General features: G+C 43.6%; 1 protein-coding gene across 1 annotated transcript; it reads left to right on the top strand.

Annotated features, from left to right (window-relative positions):
* Window positions 1-274: 274 nt before the first annotated feature.
* On the top strand, window positions 275-20,356 carry wnt6b (wingless-type MMTV integration site family, member 6b). Its single transcript, XM_085375288.1, has 4 exons — window positions 275-354; window positions 9,621-9,841; window positions 18,518-18,813; window positions 19,895-20,356. The coding sequence occupies exons 1-4, from the start codon at window positions 275-277 to the stop codon at window positions 20,354-20,356; spliced, it is 1,059 nt and encodes a 352-aa protein (XP_085231414.1).
* The last annotated feature ends 928 nt before the right edge of the window (window positions 20,357-21,284 follow it).

Here is a 21,284-nt window from a genome sequence, read left to right as displayed (position 1 = left end):
CAGATGGGGCAAAACGACAATGCAGAGGTTAACCACACCTTTGAAAGCGGACATCTCTCCAGTAGCCTCTTGACCAACTTTGTTGCGCATTAAGATGCGCACGGCCGACGAGCAGTTGAATTTTTGCGCTCTTCTTGACAGTCTGTAAGCGCGCCTGCACCGACTCCAGCCGCAGACAGCAAGCAGGGACTTCCTATGTATTTAAGAAATAACTCGGTGCTGGCTGAGATCGTCACTCGAAACTTTGGTGGGGAGTCTCTTTGAGGATTTCAACATGACGGCTCGTCTCTCGCGGATCCAGCTGGCTCTGTTCTTTATCTCGCTTTGTCCGGTCAATATCATCGGACTGTGGTGGTGAGTTTGCATTTACTACCACGTGTTTTTCGCTGTCTGTCTCCCGTCAACCCAAAGCTTCGTGTGATTTCTGCGTAATCGCGGTTTTTCTATTTATTTTAAATCTAAATAAACACACATATATATAAATATATATGCGCAGTAGCATAACATTAATAAGTGATTAATGATTAGCACATTTCCCAGCAAACTACCCGAATCCAAGAATGCTCAAGAACAATCTAAGGTGCTCCCAGAGTGAGAGACTAAACCTGAAGAGAAGACAGGGAGGTGAGGGAGGTGTGTGCATTTCATTGTCTGCAGCGATAGAGAGGACAGGGAGATCGGTGGATGTGGTGTTGATGGTGTGTGTGGTATGTGTGTGTGTGTGTCTGTGAGTGAGAGTTCAGAGGGAGGAATGTCAGGTGGCCCTCTGGGCTCAGTGGATATGTCATCATAAAAAAATCCCTATAGGCTCAGCTCCACAAGGTGTGTGACAGTTGGACAGACAGACAGAGAGACAGACAGCAGATCAGCTGATAAAATATTTTCTCTTGGTGAGGGTCTGTCTTACTGTTTCAATAGGAATCAAACTCTCTCTCCGTCTCTCTCTCTCACACACACACACACTTTTGTAGTGTTTGAATGTGCAGCTTTGTGATTTTTTTCCACTTGAATCCTCCCACTGTTCATTCACAGCCCAGTCAAGGTCAGTGTGGGATGTAGTGTCATGGAAGCTGTGTGAGTTTATGTCCTTGCATGACTGGTAGATAGAGCTCCTCCACTTTGCCATTTTTCCATCTTACTGTAGAAAAATAGGTTTGTGGAGGTAATCTGTGACGATAGTTTGAATTAACTCGAGTTCTCTTTGTTAATAAAACATAAGAGTCTCTGCTTGTCTATCCACAGGCTGCACTGTATCTGTTACAGATTGTGAAAGTGAGCAAAAATAAGGGGGAGAAGAGAGAATGGGTTCAAGTGTTACTGGTATTTTACATCCAGTACAAGGTGTTTTTCTTTTTACTATAATAACTAATGTGTTAAACAGTAATTTGACATCAGCTCACGCCATTAATGCAGGTTAATAACAATAATGCGTATACATCTTCATTACCACCACATCACAGTTTTCCTTTACCAGACTTTAATATAAGAGACAGAGGTCCTTTTTTAGGCCAAGTGTTGCTGTTGGGCCAAAACACAGTGTTTATTATTTAGCCAGCAAAGTGAATGGCAGCCAGAAAAGTGCTGATCTTTTGCTGAGCTGTGCTGGTACCCAGCTGTGGAAGGAAAGAGAGAAAAACAATGTCCGTACAGGGTCAGCAGTCTGTTTCGTCGCCGTGAATTCATCGCTTTATTTGGGCTAAATCTGCTCATCTCAATGCAAATCAGTAAGCGAAAGATTCCTGACACAGAGCTGTGCTGTTATCTGTGATGTTGATGTCACTGTTCGGCTGGCAGTGTGGGACATTTGTTTTAAATAAGACTGCAGAAGAAGAGAATCAGTGCGAAGAAATCAGCTACTTCCTTTTTATCCCCACTGACATACGCTGTCATCTTCTCTCACTCGCTCTCTAGCTCACTTACACACTTGCTCACACACATAAATGAGTGGGCATATATGCACCAGCACATACACAGAAACGCACACAGTGTGGCCAACTGTGGAGCAGTGAAACCACACCTGTGGATTGCTCTCCTGTCTGCCAGGACAATGATTCTCTCTGTTGAAAGATGCTGTTCATACCATCGTACGTCTCTCTTTCTCGGTCTCCTTCTGAATGTCTCTGTCTCCTTATGTCTTTTGCCGTACTTGTCTTTTGAAGGAAAATGCCTATCACGCAGATAGGTTGTTGATGAAGGAAAAGCGAGAGCTGCAGTGAGAGACGAAGAGTGAGCGAGATGAAATGCTGGGAGATAGCTGTCCTTTCAGTGCCTCTGCTGATTAAAGCGCTCTAATCATTTGGCCTGAGAGCAGAGAGCAAAGCACAGAGACTCAGACACCAGTCAGGAATGTCTTTGCTCTCTTATGCTAGTTTTGACTGCAGTGCTGAGCAGGGCCAGCTTTGTTGTGCGCCACAGTCCTGAATCGGCGGACGGCCTGCGCAGAGCGTGCCACAGGTGCACACACACACGCATACTGCATGTGTGTGTGTCAGCGCTGCATGCACTCCAAGATATACAGACACACTTATTCAGTCACACATTATGGTGACTATATATATATGTATACGCGCTCATATGCACGCAAACAAACACACACTCGCACAAAATGTATAGTGAGCACTGCCATCATCAGCACGAGAGAGTTTCATTATAACAGATCTTATCTTGTCCTGGGCTGAAAGCTAAACGTGTAATCAGCACCAGGCAGATGGGGTAAGATAAACATTAAATGACGATGTGGGTTTGGCTTTATGTGCAACAGAGAACTGACATCAAATTGTTTATGTGTGTGTTAGTGTGTTTCAGCATATATTTTGGTAGACATTCAGGCCAGCGGTATATTATAATGTCAGAAGAATGCAGAGCAGAGGAGAACGACTGTCTAAGAAATGTCTAAATATCCAAGAATCGAGGAAGAGGAGCGAATTAAGCCTCGGTGGCACATGTTAGGACCTCCTTAAAAAACAGGTAGAATACCTTTGAAGATGAAGAACTCATTACGCGCCATCGCTTCCTTGGTTAATGCTCAAATCAGGCAAACAACACCTCCAAAGACAAAAATGAAGAAAGACTACCTTCACAGACAGATTCGTCCGACATAATTAACCAAGCTGAGCACTTTTAGTGCCTAAACAAACATCTAAATAAAAACTCAAAAAGAAAAGAGTAAGACTAGTAGTCCAAGATGGGACACAGACGCAGGTTTCCTGGGTAACAGTCCGGGAAATGACAATACGCCATCTGAATGTGGACTATTTTATCTGCGAACATTCTTGTGTGTGATCTGCGCAACTATGATGATTTAATCAGGTGATACCTGCACACAAAGCCACATGTGCAGGAGTGATACCAACTAATACCGTGCTGATGTTAGCAGGCGCTGTTATTTACTTTGATGCCTTTCACATTTAGGTGTCGGATAAGAACGCGGGTTCGATTCCCGTCAGCCTGTTCTTAAAAACCGCTTGTGCAAACCCTTCGAAACCTTTTACAGACGTTTAATCTGCTGCCTGCATTTCAATCAAATGGTAGAAGTATGTGCCGAGGCTGTTTCTCTCATCTTAAACTTTGAGACGTGAATAACTGATCTGATCTAAAAATCTGAATCTGAAATGGCAGAAACATCTTCACACATTGGCTTAGTTTATAGACAGATGTCACTATGGCAACCACAGCTTGGTGGTGCACGTTATTCTTAAAAGGAAAGAGACAGTTTAGTTGCTCTAAAGCTTTATTTTATGTGTCATCACGCCTGCGACACACAAACAGGATCTGCCTTCCATGTTCCACGAGTGCTGTTGAGCTCTTTCATGCAGTCATGTGAATATGTCCATATTTTGACTCAGAAATGTATCTGTTAATTGTCACTGGGTGTGCCACGGTTGTTAAACCAGAATAATGTTTTTCTCGTGACATTAGCGCGGCGTTGTTGGTTTCCTGCTGGTCACATTTAATTGCCTTTGCTTCCATTATGAGTGCTGAAACTTTTTATGGCAGCAAATGTCACCGTTTCAGGCTCGTTTCACGGCAGCGTGTCAGCAGGATCGAGCGTGTTTGAAAGCGATCGACACGTTCAGGCTGAGAGGACCGAGAAACAGCGAAGCCGAGAACCAGGAGCTCGTTTTGAAATTTAGTTTGGGAACAGCATGTTTGAATTTGCACACATTTACATCACATGTGAACGGTTTCCTTTTTGTTTTCTAACGAAGCCCAGCATCTTGTTTCCATTTTCACACTCCTGCCGACCCTTTCCCTTTGTCTTGTTTGCTCCGGCGTCTCAGACTAGCGCTTGTCGTGACTGTATTCATCTGCAGCATACTTGAGGGATTAAGGGGGATGAAATTCACTCATTCATGGGTGGAGTGGAAAAAAGAGAAAGGCCCACAGCTCCACGGTGGCGTGAGATCTTTAATGAGATATGAGGTCTCTATGAGTGCCAGTGTTGAATCCCTTTGTGACCTAAAAATAATATGGTTATTATATAATTATTGCCATTGTGAAAAACTATCAATCCAAGACCTTTGATCATGCCTGACACCTATTTTTTAATAAAGAGTACAAAGAAAGAATCTGCAGACCGAACTGCAGACAAACTGTAGATGTTTAGCTCATGATTGGAGCAGCTGAATATTTGTCATAGCAGTGATCGTTTTCCTATCAGTGCCTTTGATTCGAGTACTTGTGATTCTCAGCCTTGTTTTATCTCCGTCTGCCGCGTTCCTCTGCCTGTGCCCGGCTCTTTATCTTCAAGAAGAACTGTTCATGCGAGACAGTGTTTCCTCAAAGCTGCTGATACGATCAATGACTGAACTTCCCTCTCAGTGTTTTGCACTGGGTTATCTGCTCAGGAGCTGTATCATAAATGACTGACTGAAGAACAGTGGCACTTTGCATGAAGAGGATCTGATTACTTGCCCGGCTTTGAAGTTCCTACTTGGACGTGTATGCAAGCTTTTATCTGTGTCTGCACTGTAAGTGCACCTGCGTGGATCATCAGCATTTTTCGTGACATTACAAACATTTTTTTCCTGCTTTTTTTTTTGCACCTGAAATCCGCACTTTTTGGATCCACGGTAAAGCGAGTCCAGAGTCTCCCCTTCCTCACACTGATGCACACTATAATGTTTCAGTCTCCAAACAAGGGCAAGAATGCCGGGCACTTACAGCACGTTGATCCCATCATTGAATTAATGCACCCCATTTTTGGGTATATCTGCAGCAATGTGCTCTTCCACCTGAGTTCACCTCACTTCCATCATTCCCACTCTCCTCGTGCCCTTTGTCTAAACTTCTGAGTCTGATGAACCCACGTTACCCAACCGATGTGCAGCCAAAATTCAGGCATGATTTCTTCCTACTGTGTCCCAGCGTTGCACGATCGTGCTTTGATGTATCCATTTATGTCGATATCGCTCCTAATTGTTAAAACTTGCAAAAGCTCTGAGTTTAATTAAGTTTACTTTGTAATGACTCTCTATTTAGGTCATGCCGGGGCTTGTTTCTGCTCGTCGAGAGCTAGCTAATTATTATAATTATATTAAGGTATACCATAACAATTGTTATGCAGCTGAAGACGGCACTGTGTTGCGTGTCACAACCTTAAAGGGGAACTTTATCTCTCATGTCCAGCTCCGTTTGGGAGCTTTGCTGTCAAAATAATCCATATTTATCTCACACTGGGCTTTCGTGCTGCCACTCAGTGTTCATTTGCTCTCTATAAAAAGCTGTTCGCTCCCATTTAAGGCCAGCCTCTCTCGAAGGCAAATTTCTTCTGATTGGCTGCCTCTGGCAAACAGAAGGTTCACAGCCAGAGCTGTTTGCCTGAGATGCCCATGGTGACGTATCTCTTTGATAAATGGATGCATAAGCAGAAAAATGTCAAACGGACCATTTAGAGAGCAGTCAAAGCCCGAGCTCACAGGTGTTAAAGCCACACACACACATATATGTAGCCTCCTGACTACTTTTTTTGTCAAATTTGTCGCATGTTTTGAATCTTTAAATAAATGTTTATATTAAGCAAAAAGAAGAAGAGCAAACACAGTTTTTATTAAGGGAAAGAACCTGTCCAAACCTACCCGCTCTGTGTGAAACAGTAGTTGCTTCCTAATCTTAATAAATGCTTTTGCCTTGTCAGCAAAATCTCCAGCTGTTTGTGATGTGCTGGTGATGAGTCTTTCTGTTGTGGAGGAGCTTTGTCCCACTCTGCTTTACTGAATAGTTTTAATTCAGACACATTGGAGGCTTCTCCAGCACGAGCGCCTGTTTAAGGTCAACTAAGTCTGATTTAAGTCCACACTTTGAAAACCTTCATTTTGGACTTGCTGCAATAGTCCGCTTAACCTTCATGTCATGAACTGATGGTCGGACATTCTCCTTCAGGATTTTCTGGTAGAGAGCAGAATTCATGTGGTCCAGGTCCTGAAGCAGCAAAGGAGCCTCAAACCATCACACAACCACCACCGTGTTCGACTGTAATCCTGGGAAGTTTCAGCACAGTTCCAAGTTGTCTCCATGTGTGAACGTTGGCTCTCACTGTGATTCGCTGGAGTCCCAAAGGCTTAGACTTTGCATTACTTACTTGCTGTTATTTGTGATCTTTTGGCCCCCTTCATTTTGTTGGACAGCCTCGATTTAAGTGATTTTTTTTGCAACAGATCTGGCAATAACCAGGTCTCTGTGACATTGATCTCAGTTTTTAAAAAACGTGGTTAATCAAAGAAAACTCAGGATTCAACCTGCGGAGATGATACTGGACAGATGGGACAGTGTGCTCGCCTTCGACAGCCGGGAATAATGGGGCTTTTTCACTGTATGTATACTGTACAAGTATAAATACAAATACAAAGCAGATTGCCTCGTGGGAATAAGCCGCTTATCTGTGTAGGTCCGCTGTGAGCAGCAGCACAAAGAGAGAACAAAAGACAAGATGCTTTCTTAAACCAGGGGTGTAATTTTCAGGAGAGTTAGGGGGGTTATGACCCCCCAATAATCAAACCCAACCAGCCAATAAAATGATGAATTATCTTGCATTATTTCTTTACTCATTTCAGGTATTACCAGCAAAATAGTTGCATGTTTAATCATCTGGGAATTTACCGAGATTTATTTATTTATTTAGACAGAGATCTTGACCCCCCCCCCCAATGCTCAGCACAAAGTTATGCTGATGTCTTAAATGCTATGTTCATCCCGAGAGCAAAACTCTGAATGCATCACAGAAGGAGTAGTGTCAGGTGGAGTAATATGTAGTAGTGAACAAGGGATCCTGGTGCCAAATTTATCCTTTAATAGTTTCCTTTTTAGCCTCTCTGGCTCTCTCTCCCGATATCTATCTATATATTTGTTTGTGAGGCTCCAGCTGTCTGTGGATTTTTCGAATGCCGTGGACAGAAGTCGGAATAAAACTCGAGTGCATTCACTAGTTTTACGGGTCTCCCATTATAAAAGCCACCCTGGTTTTTGCGAGCTGCTGACAGAGCGGGCCGCGTGCACGTGATGAGCCCTCTTGCAGACATACGCACCAACGAGCGTCTTGCCTTTCTCACAGCCCAGACAGACTGCAAAGACGTACACCTGCATGCATAGACATAAATGTGACATTTATCTCTTCCTCGCTCTCTCACACATGCTCCCCGGTGGCAGTGGGTAGATAATAAGTGGTTTTTGGGAGGGAGTGTATGTTGCTAAGTATTTTACCTGTACCTGGTAATTAACACCTACACACTGTCTGTATGTTTCAATTATCTGTGGGATCACCACACAAACACTCATTGTAGCCTCACAGCTACACTGTTTACACAGAACACCTGTAATGAAAATACAGCATTGTTTCCATAGCAGTGTTTTCAACACACAGAAGTAACCACAGAAGAAATGGAAGAGTGGGTGTCCCACAGTTGTGTGTGGAGATGCCAGTGCACTTTCAGCATATAACATGACATTCGGCTTTTTCCCATTGTGCTCTCTGTATAATGGATGATTATTCGGGATTAGGTGCTTTACAAATGTGTTCTTCTGCTATTGTAACATAACAAAGTCCTGGTGGTACCATATTAAAGGTTAAATGGCCTGTGTTTGTATAGTGCCTTACTAGTCCCAAAGGACCCCAAAGCGCTTTACACATCCAGTCATCATTCACACACTGGTGATGGCAGCTACATTGTAGCCACAGCCAGCCTGGGGCGCACTGACAGAGGCGAGGCTGCCGGACACTGGCGCCACCGGGCCCTCTGACCACCACCAGTAGGCAACGGGTGAAGTGTCTTGCCCAAGGACACAACGACCGAGACTGTCCAAGCCGGGGCTTGAACCGGCAACCTTCCAATTACAAGGCGAACTCCCAACTCTTGAGCCACGATCGCCTCTTTCAGCAAAGAGGCTAACACGAGCTTTCTTATGTGTGAAAGATACTTAATTCTGTCGTCCGCTGACATGTTGGCCTGCCATCTAAATTATTATATCAGTCTAAAAATAGACAAAAACATGCAGGAACGACCGCAGGAGCCTGTGCTGGGTATCAGACCGCCAGCGGAGAGAATTGGCGAGTGTTTGTTCTGCTTCTTAAAGCAAACTCTCAAGGCAGAAGAATGATATCAGGAGGTGCTATTAACAGGAACGAGGCTGAATGAAAACTATGGGTTGGCCTTTTCCTCGCCCTCGCTTTCTCCTTCCCTCCCTATTTAATTGTAAAACCTCAACTTATGAATCACATCTGCTGGCATCCAGGGACAAAAAGCATGAAAAGATGCAGAGCAGACATGGAGTAGGTGTTCTACATAGGATAAACTGGCAGCAGGCAGAGATGAGAAAAGCAAAGAGTGGAAATAAAGTCCTCTCATGAAGTCACTTTCCCTGTAGTGACACTGAAGTGTCCACAAATGCTGGCAGTGATTCCACGTGGCAGAGCCAATTCCCCCTTTCCCATTAAGAGTTAGAATAAACTATTTATCTGTGTTATATACACTAATCTGTCAAAGCTGCTCAGGACGATCACAGTTGTATTCATCAAATGCAAGAAATATGTATATACATATTAATGTTTTAAATATTTAAACTTCATGAAGCGAGCTTGATTTATTTTCCCTCACATTTAAACATTTTTTCTTCTTCTTTTCTGTAATATAATATGTGCAGATTCCCTGAAGGAGCGCTGCTTTGAGGACTCTGTGTGGTTTAAGCAGCAAAGCTCTTAACGTCTCTAAAATCTACAGAGAGGCTGTATCGTTAGGAAATCTAGAAAGACTGCCGTCTGCTTTACCAAAATCAACTTAAGCAGCATCAAAATCAACTGTAAAAAGCCGTCCAACTACATGACTTCCAACTTTTTGAGGACCGCACAGTTCCTCCGAGCGCAGTCCAATAACAGAATCTAAACTTGCCAATCTGACATCAGAGTCAGGATTCCTCTGGGAAACTATGCTGTTGTCTCCCACATGCTGATTCAAGAAGCACATTGTCACATGGCTGAGATGTGGTGGGTAGAGGAGCCAAAGAAAAACCTTCTTCGACTGATGATTGCAGAGTTTCCCGAGTGACAAGATAAGCCGTGTGAACTCTCTGTTGTCATAACGCTGCTTAGAAACCATTCTTCTTCTTCTTGTCTAACATTGTTCAAACAGGGCGGTGGGCAGTCCACTGGTCATGGACCCCAACAGCATTTGCAGGAAGGCAAAGCGCCTGGCGGGGAAACAGGCTGAGCTGTGCCAGACTCAGCCCGAGATCATCAACGAGGTGGCCAAAGGAGCTAGGCTGGGCGTCCGGGAGTGCCAGTACCAGTTCAGGTACCGCAGGTGGAACTGCACCAGCCACCACAAATACTTTGGGAAAATACTTCAACAAGGTGAGTGACTTCGTCTGCCTCTTCTTAGTAAAATGCATGCAGTCTTGAAGGAATAGTTGGAAGTAGTGCTGCGAGTTAAATAAGAAGATTTAAATCATTCTCATGTCTACCTGGCGCTACAAGCCAAAATTCAATTTGAAGCTGTCGTGTCTTCGCGGGGTTACGATTATAGCCGCTGTCCTTGCATCAAGTTGAGGTCAGAAGCCTGCCTGATGGCACTCGAACAAACAAGGGCAGCTGTTGTATGTCTGAGGAGACGTATTCACACTTGACTGACTCTCCTCTTCATCAGATTGGGCATGCCTGAAATGATCAGCTAAGAATGCCCTTTCTCTTAACATCTTTCCTAAGATCTCCTAACATCTTCCTCCAACTCTTTGAAGTCTGTAATATAACTGACGCAGGGTCACTGCTGGGTCTTCTGCAATTACTGTGTTGGTTTTTTCTCTTGTCTGATTAGATTCATAGAGAGTTTCTTGTCTCTCCGTTGACTTGCATTACAGAGGACCTTTATCTTTGTGTTTAGTTAACAAACAAGGCACACGTATTATTAATTTACAGCAAAGGAAACACAACGTGCCAAACATTTCATTAAACTCATTTCTGCCTCAGTGGGGGAAGATGTGCAAAATGAAGTTTGGCTCTGATGTGTCATAATTCTAGATAGTAACATACTAGAACTGCACGATTGCCATTAAAATCCAATAAGTTTCCCTTTTGGAGCACTTTTGATTTCATGTGGCCTGACAGTAAGAAGTGCGTCCCATCTAAATGAAGGTAAACACAATAAGTTTTTGCATCAGGAGGCATTTTTGTTCCTTTCAGCTGAGACAAAATCAAAATAACTAACATATTACGCGGCTGAGAGATTTCAAATACCCATTAGATGTGTCAGATATGTTTACTCACCCCTACAATCAACACAGAAGACCTGCGAAACTGAAGTTTATGGAGAAGTTTATGTTTCTTTTAACTTTAATAACTTATAATTATAGATGCAATAATGCTCTCAATGCCTTCTCTTGTTAAGCTCTACAGCTCAATAACAGTGTGACATCAGAAAAGCCATTTTTCTGTAATGAAGGTGGACCAAAGACTGATTTTGTTTTCCATATATGAATTTATGACACCAGTCTTGTTGGACAGAGAAAGAAAGGAGAAAAAGAGAGAAGGAGAGAGGAAGGGAGAGAAGAGGGAAAAGGGCAAGAATCTACCAGTAGGAGACAGACTAGCAATTAATCATGAATTCCTGGCTGTCTATAAGGGAGGCCAAAGTGCTCCGCTGCTTTAAAGCCTTTGTCCACAATTACCTGGATCTGCTCTTAATGGCTGTTTATCATAGACTAGTAGCACTACATGTCAAAATAAAAGTGCCTTCATATTTAATGTTCTCTGGCTGTAAGTGGTTTGCTTAACCTCATTGACCTCTACAGTTCTGCAACAACACACTCTTACAGAGACACTTTCATGACAGTTTTTATTTGCAGAAAAACGAAGGCTGCGTTTTGCACGATTTCTGTCAGGTCACGTGCGACAGCAGCACAGCTACGCCGTGCGTAGGTTTGAAAAGGGAAGCTGCCTCGACTCCTTTGATTGCTCGTCTCATTTTGTGTCACTCTCTGCTGCTGTGTTTGTGGCAGCCAACTCATCGATTCACCGCAGGCATCGTGTTTCTATTTGCTTTATTCGCTTATTTTTGCTACTTTTGTTTTACCTACGGTTACTCCAGCAGCCGACTCGCTGGGCACTGTTCAGTACTGTGAGTTTTCTCCCAATCCTAATGATTCTTACCAATCACGTTTCATCCATCTGTGTGCTTTTTCACGTGTACAGTGGAAAGGTGTTTTACTGGCTGAGTTAAACAGGCTTCGAATCCTGTTTAGCAAACAGCCTAAGAGCAGTTTAAAGACCTGCGTGATGGCATTTGTGTATTTCTTGCTGTGTTTGTGAAAAGGATTTATCTTGAGCTGCATCGCTGCTGTACGTCAACACGACTCTCTGAGGAAACAAGGAACGACTGTAGCTGCAGTCGGTGGAATAAGAGCTTTGAATTATTTTGTATTAATAACTGTGCAGCACATGCGTGTGTGTGTGTGTGTGTGTGTGCATATAATGATGAAAACTATTACTCAGTTCGTCTCGGTGTATGGAAAGAAAACGCATATACAAGGATCCATGGTGCAAATGTTTAGTTTTTGATTTGCGTCAAGACAGCAGATGGAAGAGAAATGCTGAAGGTGAAAACTTAGTGTGTGTGTGTGTTTGTGTGTTTATATAACAGGGGTTTTAGCGGATTTCACAACATTACTGAAACACTGCCATTTCAAAACTTTAGTGCGAGACGTCTGAATGAGTGAACACGTTGACACAAGGGCCAACGTGTCCTCACTCCCGTCTCATCACAGACTGAAGCTCGGTCAAGAACTGTGTATTTTAATAAATTGGCCACCTTTTTTGTATCACGTGCAGGGCGCTCTGATTAATTTCATTACAAGTCAGTCAACATGGGAAATCGGCATCATACGATCACAGGCAGATGTGCTCTGCGGGGTCCCAGGTCCCTGTGAAGGAAAAGCTTTTTGCAGATGGGAAAAGGTTGCCTTGCAGCATGCTGTTAATGCTGTGAAACGCTGAATTTTAACTCAGAACACCTGTTGCAAAACCTAACCAGAAGGCTTTTAGTGTCTAAATTTAGACAGGACTAGAAGACGGGCCTGTTTTCTGGTTTGGAAGACAAGTGAACACAACATTTACTACCTCACCTCCCTGCGTACGTTAAATGTAAATGTTTGTTTGCTGCTTGGGTACAAAAACCATCTTTTAACACAACAAGAGGCACGTTGTCTTAAAAAAGACGGAAAGAAATTGTGTCCTGGCATCGTCAGCAGTTCTTGACGTGGGCTTTGAGAAACTTGTGGGTGCATGAGATAAACCCTGCCAAAAACAAACAAACTGGGAAAGTACCACAGACTGGTTCACAAGTTGTGTCTAGATCTTTGCCCATTTTAAGGCTTGGAGATTAAACTGGATTTAGTTTGAGTTATTTTTATAGAAATTGTGAGGTATCGGCTCCTGTAATTGTGGGGAATCGCTCTGCATTTCCCCACAGTATGGACATGGACTGTGGACTGCTGCTAACGCTCAGCTTCACAGGGTTTGTACAGAATACAGACAAAGGAAGCACAACAAACACTGTCTGTGGGAAAAAAGGGATTCTGGAGCAGCACTGAGCAATGGTAGGACTGGTAAAATGTGTTAAAATGAGAGTCGTTGCCAAATTTGAGCACGTGATAGTTGACAGTGTGGATGTGTCCCAGTGGCTCATTTTGCATGTGCATCAGATTGTTTTCTTCTTGGGCCATAAACATCTTACATACACTTATCTCCCAAACAAAGACTTCTGCTTTCTTGACATCAGTCTTTATTATCCTCTCTGTGTTCGAAAACATACAGACCATGGAGCCAGCATGGCTCCCAGTGCGAGCCAGCCCCCATACAGTGATGCTGTAATCACATAGGAGATATTCCAAATTGTGTGTGCAAAGTTGTGTGTGAAATTCTGTCCTGTGTTACGAACCAAGGCCTCTTGCTTTGGGGCTTCACGTTAATTAAGCCGATCGTCAATCATGTCAAAAACGTTGAGACCTTCTCACTAATGATGCTCTCAGGCTGACTCACAGATATGATTCAGATTCTGTGCTGATTGATTGACACACGGGTTTCAGGATGTTTTATTTTCCTGTCAGTGTTTTTAACATTAATGAGCCTTTAAACTGACACTGTGTGCATGGACGTGGATATTAAGACACGCTGTGGAAGAGAGCCAGAGATTAATAATAACTAATGATTCAATGCAGAGAGGTGAGTGAAGAGGAAACACCCAGTGCCTCATGGGAATCCCCCAGCAGCCTACACCTATCACAGTGTAGCTAAGGGAGGATTCAGGGTCACCTGATCCAGCTCTAACTATACGCTTTAGCAAAAAGGAAAGTTTGAAGCCTTAAAAGTAGAGATAGTGTCTGTCTCCTGGATCCAGGATGGGATCTGGTTCCACAGAAGAGGGGCCTGAAACGAGCATGTAGCCTTCTGACCTCCTGTGAGAGTGAGAACTGCTGAAGTCCAGCCCCAACATACAACCCGTCTCTTCTGATATGTGTTTGGATTTATAGATACAGTTAATTTCCACACAGCATATGTGATTATATCAGGAGTTCCCCACCTCTCCTCAAACTGTCCCATCTGGGTGTTCCTTGTTTTTAAAAAGTATGAATCACTTCATGGGTAAATTCTGACAGAGATTTTCTTTTATGAGCAAGTTTTGATCTTACATTTTGAAACTCACTCGATATGACCACAGTTCACCTAAACAAACGTTTTCCTATAGCGTGGATCCTCTGTGCCGTAATCCTTTTTAAGCTTTGCTTGACGTCCCTGATCACGTTTAGACGATGACCTCTAAAAGATGAAAAAGCGATTAAAATAATATGTTGTAGATCCTGCAGAAGGACTTTTTTGAAATCGAAGCAGACGTAGACAGGCCCAGACACCCAGCGTGGCAGGGAATTTGTTTGGAATTCATGTCTGCGAGGAAAATGTGAAACAGGGTGCCTCAAATCATCAAATTTTTGATAGCTTCTTTCCTCCTCTCCCTTCGTTTTCTCCCTCTTCTTTAAGCCTTCTGCTTTCCCCCCTCGTGTATGCTGTCGGCCCATTTTTACAGAGAAGATATTTTTGCCTTGTGCTAGTTGATGCCCTCAAAACTGAAATGTGTGAAAAACATGTCAAACAACACTTTTCATGTTCAGTTTTTGCCGTGGAGATTTCCTCTGCTCAGCGTCGTGCTTTGCAAGCACAGTTGGTGACATCTGGATGGCCTCTCGGCTTGTTTGGACACAGCACGTGTTGCTATCACCATATTGTACTAATGATTTAAGTGCTGCTGTTTCACACATGTGTTTCTAAATAGTTGGAGGGATGCTTTGGAGATGACACATTTTAATTTGAGTACGTTTGCAGTTATAACCTTCTGCCGAATGGTAGGAACAAAAAGGTGTGGTCTGCTTAAGTTGTAACACACACACACACACACACACACACACACACACACACACACACACACACACACACACACACACACACACACACATAAACAGACTGGGTGGCGTGCGACAAAACCTGCACACCCCAGCGAGCCTTGATATCAATACCAGCTGTAAGACACCCAGAGATGTCTCCAGTGCAGGCACACTCGTAAAAGTTTGTGTGTGAAAAATATTGTTTTATGCAGTTTGAAGCATTTAACATTTCACAATAGTCTGCTCGTCTTCTGTGTCGTGAAGAGCTGCTGTGTAAAATGTTGGAACCAGCTCAGTAAATCTGAGGATTAGATATGTGAGACGGGACATGCAGCATTTGTACCAGAGTGTGTGTGTGTGTGTGTGTGTGTGTGTGTGTGTGTGTGTGTGTGTTACCATTCCTAATGAATCCCATTCAGTGAATCATGCGATATAGAGCTGGCAGTGTTGATAGTGGTGACTGCACAGCCGCTGCCTTCCAGCTCCTAGAAATAAAAATGCTTTTGCTTCATGTAAACTCAGCACACAGTGGTTAAAATAAGATTTTTCCCTCAAACCTGTGAAACTGTTGTGTTTTATTCTCTTCAGAGGTTATTTTTAGATGTTTTTTCGTTTAGTTTATCCTCAGCAGGCCTTACACTATTTAAAACACATCTTCCTACAAATTGTTATCATATTTTTTTATCCCTGCACACTTAACAACCTCACACACATGTGTGCAGTCCTGTGATAAACTAAGAACACCTTACTGCCTCCATAAGAATTGAGAAGGTAAGTACAGCCAGGTGCTTCTAATTAAATGTAAATTTGATTAACTCTTGATGATCAGCAAGTGTGGCCACCTCTGTACATCTGGAGCATTCGTACGTGTGTGTCCCAACAACGTCACAGTCTGTCACAGAACTGCAGAAAACCAAGAGCTACAGCTGAGAGGTCATACAGGCTTTATTTAGCATGTTTAATGTTAAAGTTCATGACAGCACTCTTAGGAAAAATGAAAAAGTATGGCTTGCATGGGAGGATAGTCAGAAGAAAGCGTCTTCTCTCTAAAATGAACATGGCAGCACGGTGCAGGATTGCAAAACTGCATCTGAACAAACGACAAGACTTCGCCAGATAATGCACAGCACCACATCTGGCAAAAAACTCATACTCAGTATTTGCAAGGTGCTCGGGCACTGGGCACACTGGGCATACTGGTACTCGGGACCTCGACCTGATGGAAATGCTGTGATGAAATCCTTCAGAGAGCTGTGCATAAACAAATGTCTTCAAACAGCTTAAAGAGACTAATGTGGTTCCACAACTTACTGAGTCATGCACGACTGCACAGAGTGGAAGCTTTGATGTTTTCACACAACAGTACAGCAGTATCTTTTGTCTGTCTTATTCTAAACCTGAAGAAAGTTTCTTATAATTCTTGTGCTTCTTATACTTACGTTCAGGTCAGAGGGCAACACTGTTGTTTTTGGCGATGCAGCTCGTGAGGTCTAAATAAACCTCTTTGCTCAAGCAGCAGGTGCTCAGTTGTGGTTTAGTCCCCATCAGCTAGCATTTGTTAACATACTAAAATAGTAAATATCACATACACACGCGTGTCGTTATTAACTTATGATAATATTACTTGCTAACGTGTTAAACTGTAAATGTTTGGTTTTGTTCTTCTATCCTGAAGATCGACATTCAGAAGGCCAATCATTCAAGCCCTGTATGGGCTTTGGCTGCACAGCACATGGTAGCAGCATCAGTGTGTTGTTATTGCTCGCCATAAAAAAAAAAGGGCAAACACACAAATCTTTTTTTATTCCAGTTTGTTCTGCAACAAACGTTCAATTTAAAGTAAGAATAAGAGCAGTGTTCACGTGCATTAGCTCTCAGCAATTTTTTATAGCTGCTCTTTTTCTGTCAGGTGATGGACAATAGCTGCTCTAACCCCGGATAAAGACACGCTGATCTGTGGGTGGCAGAAATGCTGAAGCACCCGCGGGGAGACAGACGATCGATTTGCAGTTGTAGTTGAGCACGGCTTTAACCAGCAGCGTTAAGCCATGCACTCGAAATAAACCAGCAGCTGTGGCGTGTGAGAGCTTGTGTGTACGATTATGTTGGCCTGAGAGAGAAATAGCCGTCCTCAGCACCACAAAGCCAGCGACGCTTCAGTTGTCGTAATCGAGCAGGACTGAGAGAGAAGCGCTCTTATCCTGTTCCGTGGGGCTGAGATATCGACTGATGGGATGCAGAGACAGATGTGGAGGGATGCTTGTTGTTTTATTGTCCTGCAGCTGACTGTGGAGCGATACTGACCACTTAATGAAAAATATGTGTCCAAATGTTGTGAATCCCAACTTTGGACAGTTGGACTTAAAAACTAAACTCATCCCACCAGAAGAGCTTCATGCACATATTTTACATGTATGTAAGGCTTTTGAAGTCTCAGTTGTTGCAAGTCTGTCAGCTGAGGTTTGAGCAACAATCAGAATCAAAGAAGTTGGACACCAGGTTTCCAGTCAGGTTTGTGGAGCCAGATGAAGTTTTATGACATCCAGCATTTTACATGAGAGACATAAGATTTGAGATTTTGTTACGACCCATCAGCAAAATCAGCTCTGTATTTACGGAGCATCACCCATATATGAACACTTACTGCCGTCGGTATTCAGAGGTCACCAACTTTCAGCAGAGTCAGTCGCTACAGACCTCCAAACTTCGCGTGGCCTTCAGATTAACTCGAGAACGGTGAAGCTTCGTGGAACGGGCTCACAAGCTTCATCCAAACCTTACAATGCAAAGCGTCATATGCTGTGGTGGAAAGCACGCCACCACTGGACTCCAGAGGAGCAGAGACATGTTCTCTGGAGTGACAAATCAGCATCTGGCAGAGTGTGGGTTTGGTGATTGCCAGGAGAACAGTACTTGTCTGACTGCCCTGTGTTTGGTGGGGGGGTGTTTGGTGTTCCCAACTTTGTGGGAACACCAGTGCACAAAGTCCATAAAGACATGAATGCATTTCTGGAAGGACGGTCAAAAATTCCCATTAACACACTCCTAAATTGTGGAAAGCCTTCCCAGAAAAGCTGACGCTGTTATAGCTGCAAAGGGTGGGCCGACATCACATTAAACCCTGTGGATTAAGAATGTGATGTCGCTCAGCTTCATATGCGTGTGAAGGCAGACGAGAGAATACTTTTGGCAGTGTAGTGTGTATGAGATCGAAACGGCACAGAGAATTGTCCCCTGGGGAAGATCTCGCGAAACGGGGACTGGAGATGATGAGAACTGTCCCATTGCAGTAGAAAATGATGAGGCAGGAGCTGTAATGCTTGATGCCAAGGTTCTATAAGGACATCGATGTCGCCTGTATTAAATCTAAAACTCACATCCAGAAGATTTAGAATAGAAAATGTGTATGGCGTATATTTATACAATCCTGTATTTTACATGTTTGCAGTGGGGCTGTATAAGTTGTCATTACTATGAATTCCTTCAAACTCTGGTAAAAGTCATCAGATATCTGTGGAATTACTCTTTGTGAGCACTTTTGTAATGCTGCATGCAGACTCAGTAACCGAACCCCCTCTTTTGCTTGTACCTGTTCCTGTAGATATCCGGGAGACAGCTTTTGTTTATGCCATCACAGCCGCCGGTGTGACCCACTCTGTGACGCAGGCCTGCAGTATGGGAGACCTCCTGCAGTGCGGCTGTGAGGCCACCAGGAACAGACCGCCTCCGAAGCCGTCCTCCTCTGGGGACGGGGTCAAGTGGGAGTGGGGGGGCTGCGGAGATGATGTGGAGTTTGGTTATGAAAAGTCAAAGCAGTTTATGGATGCCAAGAGGAGGAAAGGCAAGAGTGACATCAGGACGCTCGTCGACCTGCACAATAACGAAGCTGGCAGACTGGTAAGCAGTTTCACAAAGTTTCTGTATCCTGTTCAAATGTAGTAAGAATGCATGTTTCACCTGCTGATAAAGTTCGACAAAGGTGTCGGTTGTCCATTGGAATGCTTCTTTCCATTCCACTAACATGCGAAAAGAGAAAGCCGCGGCCTCCAGCCATATTTGTGTCGTGCCGTAAGCTGATATTCTAACAAGAATCGGGTTTCTGAAACAAAAAAAACAAGAACGTGCCCGGCGCTTTGTTTTTGAGCCTCGGAGGCAGCCTTTCTACTGCCACTGTAGAAGTTAAAAGTTCCTCTGTGTTGTGAATTACCACCATGATGGTCTTACCGCGCTACTGGAAGATGAAGGAGCAAGTTTAGTTTGGTGTTTGTTTATAAGAAGAACACTGGCAAATCTTCGTTGTCGCTGTTTGAGTTCGTTGCAGAATTGTTAAAAGATGCACAAGCAACACCGAATTATAAAGTTCACTTTAGCTGGGGTCAGCGGCAGGTAGAGAGGAAGAGAGGAGGGTTTTTGGGATGCAGTCCAATTGTAGCATTAGTGAACAAACTGTTTGAACATAGGAAGAAACTTGCACACAAATTCCCAGAGGTTGAGAAATAAGCGTGCTGCGATGCGCCCAAATGTCTGTTTATGTGCATGAATGCATGTCATACACATTTGTGTGTGTGTGTGTGTGTGATGGGTTAATTATGTGCATTATAAGTGAATGATCTGTTGTCAAGGCTTGTTAGATGTAGGAAGGCCAGAGGCAACGTGGAGGGAGAGGGGGGCTGGGGAGTTAAATTCCTTCTGAATAGCGTCTGCTTTTATCTTACCTATCTATCAGTGTGTGTGTGTGTGTGTGTGTGTGTGTGTGTGTGTGTGTGTGTGTGTGTGTGTGATCCAGGGCCTTTGTCTGTCATATATCATGAAAACACAATAATAAATTCTTCTTAGGCGAATTAGTCATTTGTCATAAGCAGCTCGGCTTCACTTCAGGGTACAAGTTAACTGTTTTTGTCCTTCTTTCTGCTTGATAAACCCTCTCCTCTCTTTTTCACCTGTCTGCCCTCTTTCACCTCCCTTTTCCCCCCTTTAGGCAGTAAAGCTCTACATGAGGACTGAGTGCAAATGCCACGGACTGTCAGGCTCGTGCACGCTGCGCACGTGCTGGAAAAAGATGCCGCATTTCCGTGAAGTGGGCGACCGCCTGCTGGAGCGATTCAACGGCGCCTCGAAGGTGATGGGCGGCAATGACGGGAAGACCCTGATCCCTGTGGGCCAGAACATCAAACCTCCGGACAAGCAGGATCTGATCTACTCGGACGAGTCTCCGGATTTCTGCCTCGCAAATCGAAAAACAGGTTCGCTGGGAACAAAGGGGCGTATATGCAACAGCACGGCCATGGACATTAGCGGCTGTGATTTGTTGTGCTGCGAGCGAGGCTTCCGGGAGGAGACGGTGGTGTTTGAGGAGAACTGCTTATGCCGTTTCCACTGGTGTTGTGTCGTCCAGTGCAAAAAGTGCATGGTTCGAAAAGAGCTTAGTCTCTGTCACTGACGAACTAAAGTTTAAAGTAGTCAAATTACTTTGTTAATTACAACTACTTTTGTTACTTTTTGAAGTTCTTGCTTTAGTTTGGATAGCGTGAAAGATGCAGAGGATCTCGAGTTTATGGTTATCAAGCTCAGTCAGAAGTTGAAACAATGGAAACAATGGAAACAATGGAAACAATGCCATATCCTCCTTCCACCTGCAGTTCAACAACATTGCTTAATAGGAGACGTTGCTTTTATTCCACGATATTCTGCAGGGTAGTAAGAAGATTAAGGACCTCACTATGGCCCATATTCCATTCCAGTGCTCATAGACGTACTGTTATCTAACGGTGTAATGCTCATAGACTTGACATAAAAGATGGACGTAGCCTCTGGATCTAAAGAGTGAAGTAAATGCAAAAGTGCCTTAAACCTGCTTTAATTCCAAAACCCAGCAGGGAGCAACTCCCCAATACGTAATGACTTTATAGCCTCGGTTGCTGTTTTCAAGTCTTCTTCAACCAGTTTGTAAACGATGGGCTCATTTCAGGTAAAACTGACAGTAAAGCAGGACGTGGCAAATCACCCCCATATGAACATGCCAATGGGGATGGTTTTGGTGGCTACACCCATCTTTCATATATATTCCGTCTTAACAAGTGTAATCATATTCTTGAGTTTGCATTTACCAAAAACTGTGTCTCAGTTATTGTAACTGCAGCGAATCAACATAGTGAGAAAACAAAACGATGCTGGTCTTGACCTGTTGTTCTGCTACTACATGAAAAATGTAAAAAAGGGAAACTGTAAACCGTTGTTATAGTTGCAAAGATGCTGTTAACACCATGCTTTGCAGGTGCGGACTTGGCTTGCCAGCAGAGACTCTTATTTATATAAAGATATGATGACTACTTGCTTCCGTCTGTCTCTCAGAAGCACTTTGGATGCAG

This window comes from Diplotaxodon limnothrissa, linkage group LG16 (genome assembly GCF_057381915.1).
Source record: "Diplotaxodon limnothrissa isolate DT_005_m linkage group LG16, D_limnothrissa_male_GT1.1, whole genome shotgun sequence".
Lineage (NCBI taxonomy): Eukaryota > Metazoa > Chordata > Actinopteri > Cichliformes > Cichlidae > Diplotaxodon > Diplotaxodon limnothrissa.
Note: the sequence above shows the minus strand (reverse complement) of the source record. Positions and strands in the feature narration are given on the sequence as shown.